We start from the raw sequence: 19,139 nt of genomic DNA, 5'->3' as shown, positions 1-19,139 counted from the left end.
TTACAACTGTTTAATCAGCCATTAAGATCTGGTAACAAGATTTTCCAAGCAGTCTTTAAACACACCACAAGCTTACACATGTTGATGCTTGCTAGTTAAATCATTAATGGCTAATCCAGGCCAGTATATCATATTAAGCTAGTTAGCAAGAATTCTAATGTTGTTGCCTATTTTTACATCCTTTGCCAGCTAGTTAATGCCAGAAATAAAACCAATCTTCTTTCATTTCTGTACAGAAGTTGTGCTCACTATTGCTTTCCACATATTTAAAAGAAATCTTTTTATGTCACAGTGGAAAGTGGGAAGAGCAAAAGAGACAGGTGTGTGCAGCAAGTTCAGCTATTTTGTAAGATCATTTGTGTTTCCCACAGAAAACCTGCCAAGCCTTGTAGTAATGGCTCTTGGCCAGTCCACTAGCGGCCCACCATGTTTTTGTGTTTAAAAAATCTTACAGTTACAAACAATTCGAGGTACACAACTAGGCACAGTAATCTGGAAATGATGGTGTCTGAGGCCAACAGGCAAGTGCAGGGATTTCACAATTTGTGAGCACGCCCTCGAGCCCAGTTCAACGCATCAACTATAAACCTTGCTTATTCTGTCTTTACTGTCAGTGTTATTAGTGTTTATAAAAAAGACATATTTAAAATAAAAAAAATTATGCTTAGCCTGGTGGGGAAGGGGTATCAAGTAAAGCCTGGTGGCCCGCCAGGCCTATAACACACTAGGGGAAACCCTAACCACGTTATGGCAAAAATAAAACTTAAAAAATGGACAACTTTGACCACAACTTTTAAAAAAATGTACCACAAAATCAGTAATTTTAGGCTACAACAATCACAGTGCAACATCCTGATCGTTGGACAAGAGGATTCAAATATCCTCCCTCTCAAAAGTCTTCAGAAAGAACCAATCAGAACCAATGTAGCATCTACTCCGACATACGGCCACCATGACTGCCACAGCTATAGAAGACATGCATGACTCGGCCTCCTCTGTAGCAGTGTCCTATTTCTAACCTTTACTGTTGTTCAGAGGTTGGTGTTGAACACAAAGCTGTGACGAAGCAAAACCAGATCTACAAGAAAGTGTAGAACACAGAAGGATCTGAGCTTCACCTCTTTTTAGGCTTCTGAAAAATAGTTAGTAGAATAAACGCATCTATTCACAATAGATCCAACATGTCCTGTAAATCGCTTTAAGTTAGTTTTAAAAATAATAAAATTCAACTATTTCAAAATATTTTCACTGTATTAATCGGTTCTCAGTTGGATCACATGCGCCAGATCTCAAGGCAGGTCACAACCAGTAATTTCGACTATATTCAGGGCATGTTTATACAGTTTAATACCCAATCCTGTTCTGTCGGCTCACCGCAAAGATAAGTTGTTGGATTGTGTGCACTACGGTACAGAAACTGGCTGAGATGACTTGTTTCTGCAGGGTGGTTTAGAGTCTGACAAGTGAAAATGCCAGTGAAGCTCCGCCAGCACCTGAGTAGTTTATTTACAGCTCTGTGTTAATGCGTTTGGACTGCAGACTTCTGCTTAGGAAGTCGTGCGTTCCTAATTGGATGAGCTGTCTGTATCTACCATCAGACCTCTTGCATCATGTAAAACTTTTGATTTTGTAGTTTATATATGTAAACATGCATAGAAGTAAACAGCTTATGTATTTTCCCACATTTCCTAGAAGCTATAAGTTGTTTATGTGGGTTTTATGCTGCAGCTTATTTTTATTTCTCATTCCATAGCAAATGGATTAAGTGTTATGTATGATAGAATCCCGAATCGCCTTTCTGCATTCAGTCTAATGTAAGGAAAGTTTCAAAGTTAGGTGTCTGAATTGCAAACTATTTGATTTCAAAATCAAATAAAGAACATTCTATTGCGTCATCTCCTTTAATCTTTACAGAAAGTTTAAAACAAAAAGGAACATTTTGATCAAAATTTCTCAAATTTAATATGTTTAGAAGTGCTGGTGTTTTGCTTAAATGAGCAGTTTTATGCCCTGGCACTCAGATGAGTACTGGATCCTGGAACTGGGTTTTTACAAAGTGAAACAGGAAAAATGAAATTACTCATCTGGAAGTGCAACTAGATAACCCACATAGTACAGTAATAGTACAGTACAGTTTTTAATACATCTTGAACGTTTCCATAATTTGTTATGTTTTAGGTCACATTCTTTAACATATACAAAAGTGATTTTATATACAAAAGTAATGCGCGATTGTGTAATGAAAAAACAGGATGGATAGCTTAACTTTTTTAAAGTAAGTAAAACTTAAAGTTTTATTCAGATATCTTATGGTACTTTTGTGATAAAAATAAAAGTGATGATAGGAACTCTTTATTATTACTTTTTTTTTAGGTGACTGTAGGGCTGGACAATAAATCCGTTAATTTTTTTCGGCAATATACTTCTTGGGTCTGCAAGAACTGCCATCTTGTTTTGCAAGCATATTTTACAGCTTCTATTTACTTTAAATTTGAATTCAGATCATCACACAAAAGGAAATATTGAAATGAAAGACATTTTTTAAAAGATATTTTCTGCCACTTGCAACCTTCTTTAGAAAAAGAGTGGGGGGAAAATTGAATAAAATTGAATTTGGTATTTTATTTTTAAGCCTTATTGCCCAGCACATAGGTGCATGGCTGGGAATGTGTGTCAGAACAGTCATAGCCTCACAAGCGCAAATATTGCTCTTGAAAAATATACCTATTTATAATACACTTCCTTAGGACCCCAGTCACATAAAGAAGTGTGATTTATATGATCAAATCGTAACTGCCTTGAATCATATTTTTTTAATTTGATAGTTATTGAACAAACACTGAAAACAAACTAACAATCCTGACAGTCCAGACAGTTTATTTTTTTAAATATCATTAGTGACAAAAATACATCAAAATAATAGTCATGACAAAAACATTTTCACGATAAATGATAAACGATACGATAAATGCCCGCTCAGAGTCATGTGGCGCTTTAGTTTTCAACCACACAGTTGCATGTAGGTTTACAAGTTCAGTTTTGATCTGATTTGACCTGAGCGCTTTCTTCCACATTTGCTGTTCCCATTTTATAGCTTACGTAGATTTCGACCTTTCTCTTTCTGTTCTCGCGTCCTAACTGTGGAGCTCTACATCTCCTCCAAAGTTGCAGCAGTGTGTGAAATGTGTGTTCTTAGAGCAGAGAGTCTGGAAAATGCTGCTTCAAAAGGAAATCTACCTCCGCATGCTCTAAGCATGCAGCATATTGAAGTATTCGGGTGATTAGAAGAAAAGTGTGTTCATTTAAAAGCCTACTCGAGAGGTTTTGGATCACTGTGTTGCATGTTTCCACATTTAGGGGGTGCGTTTCTGCTTGAGTGTCCGGGTGTTTTGTTGAAAGACAGGTGTTGCCAATTCAACACACTTGACTGGGTCCAGCCCTAATCTCGCCTGTTTAGGGCTGTTCTCAACAGAGACGATAAGATCAGGAACAGGCAGAGTTGCAGCTTTGTTTTTTCTTTTTTTTTTCCTGTTAGTTTTTTTTATTTTATTTCAACTTATACAAAGCATGAAACTCTTAAATCAGGTCAGGGGGGATATTTGCTTTGGTCAGAAACTTGACAAGACTTGAGAAACATAAGGATTGCTAAGAGGAAAATCTTAAGACTAGTAAGGGATTGTAAATATTTTACTGTTTTAGTCTTGCCTTAGGCCAGACTTTAACTGGCCCTCTGAGGAGCTGGAACAAAACAGCAGGGGTCGAGGTTTAAAGTAGTTTACAACTGCAAACAAGTGTTTCTTTAAAAAAAAAATCTCTTTTGCAGCTTCTGTGCTTGAACAATGGTTTGATAATGTCAAGCAAAGTGATTATGAGGAGTTGGAGTAAAAAACTGTAAGGATTGACTTGTAATAAAATACAGAGTTGTGTTTGGTTGTGATGTTAAAAAGTGCAAAAAAAATGTACTTAAAAGACCATAAACATTGAGTTTGCTAAGAGCAAGTTATTAATGTTCTCCAACAATGATGCTTAGGCTTTGTACAAACATAGCCAGGTCTTTATTTAAACAAATATCTCTGCCACGTTCTTTAAAAAGTTTGTGTCATACACATTTCAGAAAAATTTCCATCCACATAAATCTGCCTCAGAACGTGGTTTTAAACTTGTGAAACACAGGTGGCAGTGTAGAGCAAAGCTAAAACCGGGTTGCTTTAAAACAACCACAACTTCCCGTTAGGAATTAAACGTGGTGCCAGGAGGTTCATTTGTGTGGACGGACACATAGTAACTACTTTTTAAACAGGGTATTAGAATATAAAGGTAATAAAACACAGGACAATATTGATTGGGAATCATGTTAAAGCAAGTATATGAACATATTGCCGCGGTATTTATTGCCAACTGTAATCATCATGACCTTAAATATGCGTTTTCTCGTGTATACACGCAAACAAAATACGGAGTTTTCTCAACACTCCACTTTGGTCTGCGTTTTTATAAATAACAGATTTTAGTGATATCAAATGGAGTTTTTATGTGGATGAAAGGCCAAAAGGCATCAAAACGCCATTTGTTTTCCCAGATATCCGGCTACGTGTGGATCAGAGCCGAGCCTGTGTGTTTGCACTGCTTCTTATACAGCTAGTGATATTGAAGAAATTTTTTTTTAGGTCACAGCGGTGACTGCGTTGTGCCAGAGGCAACAGAGTTGTTTGTTTTAAGAAAGGGAAACAGCTTTTTATTCAGGACGACTAATTATGTTGAATCAAGTGCCATCAAGATAGAGAAGAGGTGTTCTGGTAAGCTAGAAAAGGGTAGAAGGTAAACCCACCAGAGCTTAAACCCAAACATGAATTTGCTTCCTTCGAACATGTTCTTCTCAGACATTACCCAGTGCTTTGCATTCCTAAATGAAACTTCTCTGGATAATGTCTGGAAAATTTCATCACTACTGTGCAAGTAAAATAAAAAACTGTGATCTGAAGTGACTTAGGGCAACTAACAGAGCTACTTGTTGCCCAGTTTGATCTTTTACCCAAAGTAAGTTGGACTCCACATAGGTTTTGAATGTTGTTGTGTTTAATGGATGATGTGTCATTTAGAAGCATTGTTCATAATTTATAAGAGATTATACAAGAAACATAGAAGTCCATGCCTTATATTTTTGCTAATGCCATACTTTTTGTCCACAAAATCTGGGCTTCTATGAAAAAGTCTGGAATTTGATTTCAATATTTTCCAGGATAAGAACAGAAAATAAAAAATAGTAATGGAGGATGTAGAATAAAAGTCTATGTTCAGACGTTTATTCCTTCTCCATTTTTTAGGTAAATTATTTGCATTTCAAAACGTAATTTAGTCCAATCAGAACTTTTACAGAGTATGTCTGAGTTTTAATAATACCATGAACATAGAACCGCAGGCTGTTTGTTGTGATATTTTCAACTGCGTTTTGTTCCTCTTGTCCACATTCAAAGAGGGACTTTGGTGAGAAATGTTAGATGGAAAAAAAACCTGCTTCCAAAATAAAGAGGAAAAAAAAGATGGCTCATTATCACTTTCTCGGCTAGAATGAACATTTGAGGCTTTGCAGCTTCCTTTTTGTGCTCACATCTTTATCTTTTTATCCAGTGTTTCTAATAAACTTCAAATGTGAGCGGAAAGATTTAGTATCAGAGGAAAAACTAAACTGTTTCAGGGAATTTGTAGCCTAGCACTGCAGTGCTCAGACACTTCTTCTTTTAATCTATAAAACCGGTAATGTCAACGCTATGGCCTCCTGCTGGCAAACATGGACAATACAGCATTTTTGACTATCAGTGAAGATTCAGGCTTTTTTTGTTGTTATAAAAGCAAAAGTGGTGTAGTTGAGGACACAGTCTAAGATATTTCTTTTAACTACCGTACTAAGTCCTGACTTTAAAATTCCAGATCTCGGTTTTTTGGAAACCTTATAATTTGTGGCCTGTGATTACCATTCACATGATAATTGCTAAATTCATATTAGTATCGGTGTAGGAAAAGCATTAAGTGTACCAGCTGTAAATACCTCTGAGAACAAGAAGCTTCTAATAAATATTTTGCTCAGTCCTGCATGAGTTATCATTTTTCATTTGATCTCAAACTTTATAAATTGTACCCTATGCTTTTAGTGTTCAAAATGCCACTGTGTTTAAGATTTTCACTTTATACCAAACCACTTTATTTCTCAACCTTAATCACTTTTTCCGTTGCCCCATGTCGGCATCGCTGAGCGCCTAATCAGCTGTTGCTGAGCACTTTGGTCGAGCACCCAGGCTGCACCGCTGATGCAATTTATTTACAGTGCATCTAAACTGCCAACTTGACCCAGAAAGCACAAAACAGTGCCATGTTTTGTTTTATTATTAGTTTCCAACTCTTTTTAAATATACCTTACAGGAAACTGCTTTGTTTTTCTGCTGCGTTAAACAGTCTCAGTGTTGATGTTTTGCTGAAATCTATATAGTAGGGACAACTTAAAGAGAGAAAAGTAGTTTATTTTTTTTTTTATTTCATGCTGAAGAAAACTAATTGATTGCAGTGAGGTGTTAGAAAATTTCAGTTAGACAATTAAAGTTTCTGCCTGTTTCCAGGTAGACTTGGTGCTTTTTGTAAAAAATATTTCTTTGACTAGAAATAAGGGCATAAAATAGGCTTGTGTACTGGTGCCACTAAGGGAGCCACAGACTGATGTGAGTCATCTCTGATCTGTCTGCTGACTGAAAACACGCCGTCTCTTCTCTCCCTGCCGCATCTTCTCTCTGTGCGCCCCTTTGTGTCTCGGACCCCTCCCTCCCATCGCGTTGTTGTGGTGAGGGTCCGTCTTTGTCACTGCCCCTCTGCCTTTACTAGTGCTTGTAACTTCACATAAAAACCCAGCATTTCTTGTACGTCATCACAAGTCAGTGATGGGTGATGTTTTCTTTTCCTCTTTTATCACTAGTTACTTCCATTTTTTTCAGTTAGTCATTGCAGCACACTGGTGTGGGAAGTCCAGCGGGGTTTTACTCGTGATGTTTCAGTTTTCCTCAAAAAGCATGATGGCGGTCAACATGAATGGCTGTCTCAATGTTATCTCAATGCCGAAACGACTTTATGTTCCTATTTTCCTTACTAAGTCTTAAAATGCATTAAGTTATGTATTAAATTTGTACATTTGGTCCTTCTTTACTTCTATTATTAACCTTTATGGGAAACTGCCTGGAACTATTTGTTCTTTGATTTGTGGCTCTGGCCAAAGGAATGAATGTGTTTTTATGTGGTTAGTACAATACCAGAAAGGCAGGACTTTGTGAAATCTTTTTTTTTTTTTTTCTCAAAGCAATTTTTCCTTCATCCATATTTTAAAACTCAAAACACCAGAAAATATGCTGTTGATAGAGTTAAGTTTATAAAAATTGGCGACAAGCATGAGTGCATGATGCATGAGTCGGATCAAATGGCTGTTCAGTAAATGCGCATCTTGCCTCTGCTGGTGATCTTTGCAATAATCATAAAAACCATTTGACCTAAGGATGTTGAGCATGCATAGCCTATAATATTAGCATCCAACAGCATTTGCTTTGATGAACAATTTTGGCACCTATGTAAGATAAGGAATAGGTCCAAAACATATTTAATTTACTCACACATTTAGTTCTCCCCTCAAGCCTGAACAAGAACTGTGCTACTAAAACTGACTCGCAAGTTGAAAATGGGAAAAGAAATATCCAAGTTACAAGGTTAATTTTCATAGTTCATGTAGGTCTTCAATTTAAATAAATGGTCATACAGTGGAAAATGTTTTATAGAAAGTCTTAACTCATTGAAACTGAACAATAAGTCAAGTTTAAATTCTTGTTGGACGTGTTGGGGTACAATTAAATTCCTTAAGGCAGTTCTCACTATTAAAAAGCTATTTGAATGTGTACGTTTGGTAAATATTTATCCAGGGATTCAGCCAGAAACAGGGTGGATCCTTAACTGGAGCAGCGATGCAACAAAGGCTGTTGAGACATGACACGTTGCTCTCAGGCTGTTCGGGCCGTTTCAATTTTTCTCACACCTTTCGGGTCCTGACATCATCAGCTCATGTCTCTTTCATTTGCTCATACCCACTTCTGCCTCGTCTCACACAGTCATGCTCACACTCTGGAACTCAAAAGAAGCAGGCTGTTCATGTCTCCTCTGAAAGCCCATCTTTTATTTATGTGCTTTATCTATAATTCCTTTCCTGCGCCGTTGGCACTCCCGCTAAATATAGACTTACTTCACTATTTATAGAAAGGATACTCTCTGCATTCTGTTTCTCTCTCTTTCCTGACAATTTCAGACTTTTCTGAAAAATAAAAAAATAAAAAAATGCATCCCACATTCCTATGAAAAGCCATACATTCCTCTAACAGCACACACACATACTCCCACAGGCAGTCTGAGTGTGCTGTAATAGGATATGAATGAGTTATGTGGGAACTTTATTGCCCTTGGCTCCAAACACATGTTGGTGAATCCTAAATATTCCTGGTAATTCTGCAAACATCCCGACAATATACATATCAGGAGGAGGAACTCCACCATTCAGGAAATAAATACAGAAAATAACAGCTGTAGTAAAATTGACCGTTTACAGTGTGAAGCTTTACATCTTCCTTGGAAGTTGTGATGTATTACTTCCCAGCAAAATTACTCTTTAACTACTGTAATATAAGATGCGATAATATTTGTATTCAAAATATTTCTTCACTGTCTCCTGCCATCCTCGGTCATTAACAGTTTATATTAGGTCCAGAGGTGATGTTACACAGTGTGTATGAAAGAGCAGTCGGTGTAAAACAGAGTGTTATTGTTGCAGTAATCTGGTCTGCAGGACCTGATAACTTGACAGGATGACAAACGTTATTATCACCGCCTCCGTCTAAGAGTAAATAATTTGGTTTCAATGGCTGTACTTAATTTGCACATCTGTGTAGAGACACTTCTAGTCTTCTCTAGCTTTTTTTCTTTTTTTTTCTTTCAAGAAACGGCCATTATATGACCTACAGTATCTTACCTTAATATTTATTTAGTTTTTAATTTGTAGTTGTACTCATTTTGTTTCAAATTCCGTGACCAATCCCTGAACCTTCGTCTGATGTTTTGGTGATTGTCTCACATGTGCGTCATTATGCTGTGTGAACTGTTTGGTAGGTAATTTGGGGGTCTTGTCACAACTCAGCATCTGTGTGCTCTGATAACTAACTGAGGGTTGTGAAGTTATCATGAGTTATTGCTTTTTGAAGATAAGTAGAAAAGTCTTATGTACTTTTTTTTCCCCACAGTACGTTCCCAGACGTTGCTGAATGATATGTAGAAACAGCTGGACAATTTATTTTTCCTGTTGTTGGGGGGGGGGGAGTTAAAGTCTGAGACAGAGACACTATGTGCATTACAGAGTTGATTTTAATTATTGGGATATGTTGTTTTTTTTTTTACTGCAATAAATCCAAACTATATTGTGATATTATTTTTAAACTTATGTTGGTAGGTTTAAAAATCAGAAGATCAGATTTCTGAGTTTCCCTCCTGCTGGTCATCGTCAGGATTCAGTGCACTATCGAGTTTCAGTGACAATATATTTGAAACTGATTTCTATGACAATATATATGTCACTGATTAAAACTGAATATACCTCACGTTTGGTGTTTTGAAACAAAGGAATAGATGCCGTCCATTATCAGCTCTGTCTCTACCTTGACGTTCCACAGTCATTGCTGTGAAGTTTTCCCCCGATGCACAAATCAGCCTCTCCTCTTTTCATTCTTTTAGGCTCGTAACGTAAACACAGGGGAGCTGGCTGCTATCAAAGTCATCAAACTGGAACCGGGTGAGTTGCCTCATGTTTGCCTTGGTTTATTCCCTTTTTTGTCCCTATATTGGAGGCTCTGTTTCTTTATCAACTTCTCGTTCCAAGAAGAGCGATCCTCAGTTCTTTCTTTTTTTTCCCATATTCTTTTCTTTGATGTTCCCCACTTTCCCTTCTCTGTTTCAGTTATATCTATCTCCTCTTTCATTAAACAGTTTTGTTAGTAGCAGTAGTGTTACCATGGCAGTTAATTATCGCTGCAATGATGCTTGCGTTGACTGCAGGGGAGGACTTTGCTGTCGTCCAGCAGGAGATCTTAATGATGAAGGATTGTAAACACTCTAACATCGTTGCCTATTTTGGCAGCTATCTCCGGTAAGAGTGTGAATGTGTAGTAGTTGGTGATAGCTGTTAATAAGTTACATGTTTTGGTTATAATCTGATTGTTAGACATTTAGAATGAGCTACCAAATTTAATGTTGTGGGGTTTTTTTTTCTTTTTCTTTTGTTTGTTTAGAAGGGATAAATTATGGATCAGCATGGAGTATTGTGGAGGTGGTTCTCTGCAGGATATATATCATGGTAAGATCTATATCCATGTCTTTAGCATTATTTTTTGTATGTTTGTCATTTTTTTCTGCAACTGCTTTTTCTTTTCTTTCTTCTCAGTAACCGGGCCTCTGTCAGAGTCGCAGATAGCCTACATGTCGCGGGAAACCCTGCAGGTGATGTTTACACTCGACACATTATAGACATACAGCATCGCTGTCGCCTGCTCTGCTTCAGACAGAATGCCTGCCCTCATCCTCTTTGTTTAAGAGGACTTCCAGCTTATTGGAGGAACACTGCATTCATTTCCTTTTGTCTATGGCCGTGTTTCCATCCAATTATTATATGAATTGTAAGTGAACTTTCAAAATGTTGGAAATAAGAATAATGCGAATTAGGCGGGTTTCTATTTGCTGGTTTGGAGCAAATAGACTGTAATAAACTAGACGCAGAGGTTGCAAACAAACTAGTATTGAGAGTTCTCCAGACCAGAAGTTTGAGGGTTTTTCCGAGTTTCGTGCCTCTGGCGAGGCACACTGACACACCAGTGGGTGGGGAAGTTTGCTACATCAAAACTTGTTGGGCACATGTGTTCCATCTCCGCTTTTTTTTTTTTTTTTTTTTCATTTTTTTCTCTGAAGAGTTTTTGCGGCGCTAGTGGCTCGTATTTTTTCAACAGTAGGCAGACAGGAAGGAGGGGGAGGAGAGGGGGGAAGACATGCGGCAAAGGTCGTCGGGACCGGGAGTCGAACCCTCGACGTCCGCGTCGAGGACTAAGGCCTCCAAACGTGGGGCGTGCTAACCCCCTGCGCCACCACAGCACGCACCTTCCATCTCCACTTTTGCACATTAATTGTTTTCTGCAAAAGCTTATAGTCACATCAAATGAATGTTAAAACTTTTTTTTTTTTTTTTGTGAAATTGAGGATGTTTATTTTTTTTCCAAATTTTTCCATTTCCAATCAATCTTTACTAATGTGATATTTCAAAAAAAAAAAAAAAACATAGATGGAAACATGATTTAAGATTATAACAGTGCAGTCATTTTCACAAATTGTACATAATAGTATTAACCACACAAATCAAAGTAAGTTTGCATTGAAAAGTGATATATTTAAAAATAACTTAAGAATTAAAGGAATTTTGCAAATTAGAATTCAGATATAATTAGAATTGATACAAAATAAAACCCTATAAACCTGAGGGGTTTTCTCCCTTTTTCTTTCTTATATTCTATCAGAACCAACAGATCACCCATAGCAACAGTTTTTTTTTGTGCACATTGATGAGTTCAAGTAATGTTGATACTTAAACTGTGCATTATGGACCAAAAGCGTGAATGACCAAAGCAAGTGTTAAGGTTTTAGGCAATGGTTTTTAAACTGTTTGCCACGTGGGTCAAAAAGTAGAACGTTTTGTGTTTTTTGTTTATTTTACCAAATTAGCTCATTAAGAATGTTTTAATCTACTCAACAATAAGCTAAATAGTGTTTCATTTTTTGTAGAAAAAAATAAGTAAATCATTGTACTACCAAAGCATTAAAAAATGTCTAGCAGGTTTGCCTTATGAAAAATTCGCTTGAAAATTTCAACATTTTGAGGGCGTGGAAGGCGTCGATTTCTTTTTGCTATTTTCTTGATATTAAATTGTTTTTCTTTTGCTGGATTTAGCACATGGCTGCTTTTGAACAAAGTCGCTATATTTGAGGTCCTGTTTCTATGAAAATAAACAGAAAGCAAAGAGCATGTGATAAAGGAGTAATGCTTTGTGTTGTACATTACATTTTCCATTTTAGGATTTTCTTTGGGCGGTGAAACTTTTAAAAAAAGCGTCGTTCTGCATCGACCAGCTGCGCTCATAGCGCACGGACCGTTCTTTGGACACCACTGGCTTTTTTGTTTTTAGAATAAAACTCTTAATCTTTCTTAAAAACAGAAAGTATAACATGTTGATGTTAAGAAACCTTATAAAGATACATCAAATTTTGTTATTTTAAAACTGAAATGAATCAACTGCCTTATTTCTATCATCTTATTTTGGTCTCAGTTTGACATCAGTAACCTCGTCATTCCTTTCACAGGGTTTATACTACCTACACAGTAAAGGCAAAATGCACAGAGATATTAAGGTGAGCCTGAACTAAAGTCTGCTCCATGTTCTCTTTACCAAAATCTAATTAGATACTCCCTTTTTAGTTTGCCTGTTTTACTCTTTAAAATGTTGTGTGAATTATTTTTTAATAGAGCTTTATAGATGTCAATGAAACATTTAATGGCTAATTTCATCTCAGGCTAAGATAAAGTCCATTTTATTATTATTATTATTATTGTATAATTTATAAAAAAACATCATAGTTAATTAGGTACATTTTTATGTATTATAAGTATTTTTTGTGGAGATGAGCAGAAGGTTTTTTGCTACTGTGTGGTGTCTTTGGGCTTTTATAGGGAGCCAACATCCTCTTGACAGACAACGGCTACGTTAAACTTGGTGAGATCTGATTCTTATCTTCTGTTTTTAAAGATCGAGTAAGATCAACTTCATTTATCGACATGGGTTTTCTTTGGCTTGTTTTTCTTATGCTCTTTCTTTCTTTTTTCTTTCCTTAGCTGATTTTGGCGTGTCGGCCCAGATCACAGCCACTCTCGCCAAGAGAAAGTCATTCATTGGAACGCCTTACTGGTGAGTTTTGTATGCGGGTATCAGTGCAGGTAGAGTGAAGTTAGACAGTAAAGCAGTCTCTCCCTGCTGCTATGTTGGAGTCATGACTTAGTCACATTTTCACTGAAGAGTTAAACAAGGGATTTAGGGAGAAATATGCTAATTTTTGATTATAAGAACAAAAAGGGAATTATATTTAGCTTCTACGTCTGTATCCTTTCATCTTCCACCATGGGTTTCTCTCTTAATCTAGGATGGCTCCAGAGGTGGCAGCAGTGGAGAGGAAGGGGGGCTACAATCAGCTGTGTGACATCTGGGCAGTGGGCATTACTGCAATTGAGCTGGCAGAACTACAGCCGCCCATGTTTGACCTGCACCCGATGAGGTAGGGGTGTGTGTGTGCGTTTATTGTTTGTTGACACACTGCTGTAGTGATGGCTGTGTGTTCTTGTTCTGTGTGAAACAATATTAGAACATACTGAACTAAAAAACAGAGCCTTAGTTGTTTGGATGATTAGAATATTATGTCCTGTTTAGATTGTTCTTGAAGGGTGATTTCACACCATGACTCAGTGTGACGAGGGACCAAAATTGTAATATTTGTTAGATTTTCAGCTGCTGCACTCTGTCAAACGATTCCAACTTAATTGGAAAACTTGTTCTCCTCTTCCTCCTTGCCTGTGAGGACGCTGCACCAAAATCTACTGAAAGACACAAAATGAAAGCCTTCAAAGAAGACATGAGTGCAACTTCCTCCTTTGCAAAATGTAAACAAAGATGGAGTAGCGTCAGATTTTAGTGGCTGTCTTTGGTAAAAGAGCACGAGTCATTTGTCCCTCTAACAATAGACTCTCACGTTAGTTTTGATTATGTGGATACTGGTATTCACCCAGTATCCACTGCGACATGGTTCACTTTCTACTTTTGAAGTGGTCTCTGGTCTGCTTGGCGTTCACATACGCATTCGAATCGCAGCAGAGTTCACGTCAACCGAACTGAGCCTGAAGTTTGCTTTTTTTGGCCCGCATCAGAGTTCGACTGCTCATTCACGCCTCTGCAAAGCAACATGACCAAAACTAGAGTTTGATTATAGCGGCTCATGAATGGACCCTCACTCTTCTTTTCAACTTAAAACACTGATCAAAACTTAAGATCTGGTCAAGATTGCAATATTGCTTTATATCTGTTTTAAGAAAGTGTTTTTTCCTTTTTTCTATGATTTAAAAAATTTTTTTTGGTACAATTCAAAACAACTACTGTGCATAATTCCACCACTATCATTTGTTTCCCTCTTCGTCTCATCCAGGGCTCTGTTCTTGATGACCAAGAGTAACTTCCAGCCTCCGAAGTTGAAAGATAAACTCAAGTGGTGAGAGTCACTGACTTCTTTATCATCTTCATGTTTATCAAAGGAGCTGTTGGCGTTTTCATCAGAGCCATGGCATGAGCTATTTGAGGGTCAAAAGTTTAACTCTTTGTTCTGTTTTCGTTTGTCTTCTTCTCTGGTCTTGACAAACAGGACGAATAACTTCCATCATTTTGTGAAATTAGCTCTTACCAAGAACCCAAAGAAGAGGCCTACGGCAGAGAAACTGCTGCAGGTGAGAAATGAAACAAGATAGATTTACTTCTTTAAAGAAAATAACCTGGAATGCTATTTGTAAGACTTTATATCAGTTGCATTTGTAGGAGAATCCTCGTCCTTTCTAAATGTCCTGAAATCAAGTTTTGATGTATTTTAGGTTAAAATTTCTACACTGAAATATATCAAGATAACTGCAAAAACATCACTGCATTTACTGGTTGCTTTATGAACCTATTAAATTACTGTTATACTATTCTTTATGTATGTTATAATCTTAGAAACTCCCCTGGGAAATGCTTAAAGTGCTTGAATTTGATTCTGTGAAAGGCTTAAGAACGTTTTGGGCTGTTTTCACACCTGATAGTCCTGTTAACTCGGTTCAATTGGGAACCAAAATTGCAACATTTATTGCATTTTCAGGTGGTGCGGTTCACTTTCATTCTGCACAGTGTCAAACAATCCAAAACCGTTTTTAAACCTGTTCACCCTCTCATTAGCCTGAGAGGGCGCTGCACCAAGAACCACTGAAGGAAACGACAGGAAAACCAGACATTAGTGCAACTTCCTTCTTCGCAAAATGTAAACAAAACTGGAGTGGTGCCAGACTTTAGAGGTTATAGGATTTAGGTCGACCACTAATTATTTCTCCCACTAGTGCTAAACACACATATTTGTTTTGGTTGTATTTACCCAGAACTCCCTGCACCCGTAAGACGCATTCACATCAGTCCTGTTAAGTTTAGAGGCGTTTCTGTCGTTTCCTTCAGCAGTGCAGCACCACCACAGGTGGGGAGGTGGAATAGGTTTTTCAAAGGGTTTAGATCAGTGGTGCATCCTGGAGGGCCGGCATCCTGCATATTTTAGTTCTCTCCCTGGTTTAACACACTTGGATCAAATAATGGCTCATTAGAAGGTCTAAGAAGAACATTGACATGCTGAAAAGGTTATTACCAGCAGGGAGAGAACTAAAACATGCAGGATGCCGGCCCTCGAGGACCGACTTTGGACACCCCTGGTTTAGATTGTTTGATACATTGCAGAGTGAAAGCCAACCGCAGCTGAAAATGCAAGAAATGTTGCAGCCCCCCCCCTAATTGAACTGAATCTATTGAACTATTAGGTGTGCAAACACCCTCAACTGACCTCCGTCTCCTGTATCTCCTCCAGCACCCGTTCGTCTCCCAGCCTCTCAGCAGGACGCTTGCGATCGAGCTGCTGGACAAGTCCAACAACCCCGACCACAGCACGTACAACGACTTCGATGACGACGAGCCTGAGCCCGAGGTAACCTTTCACCTTCTGGGATTCCGTCTGTTTGAAAACTAAAGTGCTGCCAAGTATAAGAAGCAGATCAGTAAGGAAGTGATTGTGATTTGCTGGATTTTGCTTCTTTCCTCCCTTTCTTAAAATATGTCCTCATGTCTCCTCAGCTGGCTATTCACTGATCCCCAGCTGTCATATCCTCTTTCCTCATGCTCTTCTTTTATTTTCGTCCTCGTTTATGTGACTCATTCTTTGCTTTTTCTCCTTCTCCCCTGTTTCTCTATTCTTTCGCATTTTGGCACTCTTCTCTTTCCTTTGTCTTTTACCTCACTTTTCCTCTCTCCTCCATTTTTCTCCTGTTTTCCCCATCCCTGCCTCCTTCCTCCCACTTAGTTTAAGTACAGAGGTCATTTCCTCCCCATAAGCCCCGGTGCTCGACGCGCACCCCGCTTTGCGGCCCGTAGGAAGGTACTCGTGTCGGCTGCAGTGATGTCTTTCTAACACAAGTTCTTTGAAAATGCTTCTGAATTAGAACTACAGCAGTGACTGAACACAGTTGAGAATTTCCATTCTTTCCTCTGAATCCTGGTGTTGTCATGGAGTTCGGCTCTGGCATGTGACGCATTCATGGATTACCCATGCAGCTGCATAATTACTCTAAGCATTCATGGGGGTGGGGGGGGTTTGTGCTGATTTGAGTGTCAGCTGATTGTTAACTACCTTTTCTGGTCAGTATGTTAGTCCTTTTAATATTTTATTAACTTATGGTTTGATTTGATGAATTTCTTAAAGCCATACATGATTCTGGGGTCAAAATGTTTTAGTTTTTCTGGAAAGAAATTGCCACAACCTCTCTGTTATTATCGACTAACCATGGCCACATCAGTGAGATTTTTCTGGCAGCTCTTTTAGGGATCTTATATGTGTAACATCTCTAAGGAAACACCTGTAACTCATCCCAGGTCTGTGAGAACAGCGGCTGAGATGAAGATGTGGTTGATGAAGACAGCTTCCATAGCTTCACATGTTCTAGTTCTCTAAACTGATTTCTTATAGACATAATTAGAGGAAATTTGAATTTAGAATAAGACACTTGTCTTATATGTACAACTCCAACCTTTGACAGAAATCTATGCAAAATACAAGAAAAAACATTTGCAAGGTTTTATCCCTATAGCCAAAACTCTCAAATCGTTTTTCTCATTTTGTTGTGACAATCGCACAGCTCAGTGTATTTTATTGGGTTTTTATGAGACAATCTAAAGATACGTAAACTGTGCTATTGTGAAGTGGAAGGAAAAAAATAATTTAAAAAACATCTTTTAAGATGTAAAGATCACTAGCGTGTCCCTTGAATTTGTATCCAACCTCTATCTGACTGTATTTTGTAGAAATTGTTTATTTTGCTACACATCTCTACCAGCTTTGCACATTGTGTGTGAATCTCAATTTTCAAATCTTGCCCGAGATTCTCAGTTGGGTTTAGGTCTGGACTTTGACTTGGCCGTCCTAACACATGATTATGCTTTGATTTAAGCCAGTCAGGTGTAGCGTTTGCTGCAATGGATGTTTAGCGTTTCCCTGTACTTGTTGGAAAAAAAGTATCTCCAAAGCATGTTGCGGCCATCACCATATTTTACTGTGGGGCTGGTGTACTCAGTGTCAGGTGAACACAACAGTATTCAACAAGAACAGGACAACATTTTAATTCTGTATTGAGATTGTAGCACACATCTTAATTCTATGTATAAGTTAGGTGATTTTTGGTTGCACTTGATTTTATTTGCGTTTCAGAGTATAGGGGGGCCAAATACAAATTATATCCATATTTCCATATGTATTACCATAAAAAAAATATTTATTTTTCTTTCCACTTAGCAATTATACACCATTTTCTTTTGCTTTATCATAAAATCCCATTAAAAAACTATGAGAGACTGTGGTTGTAATTTGACAAAGTATGAAAAATGTAAAGAAATTTGTGTGATAAAGTTTATGGATCTCCACGTTCACCTGCATTTTAAAGGATGCAGGTAAAAATTATATTTTAGGTTAGGAAGCCATCTTCATCTCACATTTGCTGTCGAAGTTTCTAACCACTTAAGGGACTGTTATGAGAATGGATTTAATATTGACAAATCTACTTGATGACTATAATTATTTTCATTTTTGGATTGAGATCTCCAGTTCTTGATCAGGCATGGCATGAGTTTGTAGTGTGTTGAGCTTTTCTGTGAAAAAATATATATACTTCCTGAGATTAAACACTCAAGATAGGATGTCAAATTAAATAAAATTTGTTTGCATTTCAATTCTTGGAGGTTGGGAGGGGAAATAAGCCTTAAGATTATTGATATTCTTGTCTGTGGAATTGTAAAAACAAAAAAAAAACCTTACATTTCTTGGGCCTTTAAGACTACTAGAGGTTTTGATGCTGCCAGTGCAGAAAGATTTGTTTTTCAGTGACTCAGTTGCTACGTTTTTGGTCTCCGGCCAAAAGCAGTGGCTAGTTGTTTTTGCAGTGTCTTTGAATCCTGCGCCATGGGAAATGGCAGAAGGATTAAAAAAAACTGCTGTTTTTTCTTTAAAAACAGCAGAAGTCTTAAGTGCAAAGTAAACTTGTACGTCATATCTAACATTTGAACTGCTCTGCTCTTTCCTTTTAGTCTCCGGTCTCGGTTCCTCATCGGATCCGCTCCACCAGCAGGAGCACGAGGGAAGGAAAGACCCTGTCCGAGATAAACTGTAAGTCAGAGAGCACTGTCTTAATTTTTTTTCTCTCATTTCATGTCCATCTGCCAAAGTCATATTCCCCGTCTTTCTCCATTGCACCTTCACAGTCGGACAAGTGAAGTTTGATCCTCTTCTGAGAAAGGAGACAGAACCTCATCACGAGCCGGTGAGTAATGAGGCGTGGCTTTACATTTGTCTGCATGTGAACGAGACCGTGTGGTTTGAATAGCACCTGCATTGTTGTTTCCAACCTCGTAATACGAAGCACTCGTTTCTGTCACTCCACAGGGAACCACATATGACCTGTTATTTCTTATAAAATACATTGTTGACAATAGTCTCTGATCTTTCCCGCTTGAAATTCCTTTGATTTGGTTCATGTAAGGTCAGTTGGTTCTTTAGGAAGATTAGTAAGCAGGGTTGGTTGACAAGCAAGTAAGGTAAATGAGATCAGCAAGTAAACAATATCAGTTGGTAAGTTAGTTTAGGAAAAGCAGGTAATAGTAAAG

The 19,139-nt window shown here is 37.8% G+C and overlaps 1 protein-coding gene across 8 annotated transcripts in view; it reads left to right on the top strand.

The window, feature by feature from the left end:
• The window catches only part of LOC114138308 (mitogen-activated protein kinase kinase kinase kinase 3), a 52,266-nt gene that overhangs the window by 6,198 nt on the left and 26,929 nt on the right, over positions 1–19,139 (top strand). For all 8 annotated transcript variants that reach the window (XM_028007499.1, XM_028007497.1, XM_028007498.1 and 5 more), the window contains exons 2-14: positions 9,802–9,859; positions 10,123–10,213; positions 10,356–10,420; positions 10,508–10,563; positions 12,469–12,516; positions 12,836–12,878; positions 12,998–13,070; positions 13,303–13,434; positions 14,356–14,418; positions 14,569–14,650; positions 15,802–15,918; positions 18,564–18,642; positions 18,738–18,796. In XM_028007499.1, coding sequence (XP_027863300.1) covers positions 9,802–9,859; positions 10,123–10,213; positions 10,356–10,420; positions 10,508–10,563; positions 12,469–12,516; positions 12,836–12,878; positions 12,998–13,070; positions 13,303–13,434; positions 14,356–14,418; positions 14,569–14,650; positions 15,802–15,918; positions 18,564–18,642; positions 18,738–18,796 — 966 coding nt within the window. The remainder of the gene's footprint in view (positions 1–9,801; positions 9,860–10,122; positions 10,214–10,355; positions 10,421–10,507; positions 10,564–12,468; positions 12,517–12,835; positions 12,879–12,997; positions 13,071–13,302; positions 13,435–14,355; positions 14,419–14,568; positions 14,651–15,801; positions 15,919–18,563; positions 18,643–18,737; positions 18,797–19,139) is intronic.

Source organism: Xiphophorus couchianus, chromosome 22, assembly GCF_001444195.1.
Source record: "Xiphophorus couchianus chromosome 22, X_couchianus-1.0, whole genome shotgun sequence".
In the NCBI taxonomy this organism is placed as follows: domain Eukaryota; kingdom Metazoa; phylum Chordata; class Actinopteri; order Cyprinodontiformes; family Poeciliidae; genus Xiphophorus; species Xiphophorus couchianus.
The sequence above is the reverse complement of the archived record's forward strand: the minus strand, read 5'-3'. Positions and strand labels throughout refer to the sequence as shown.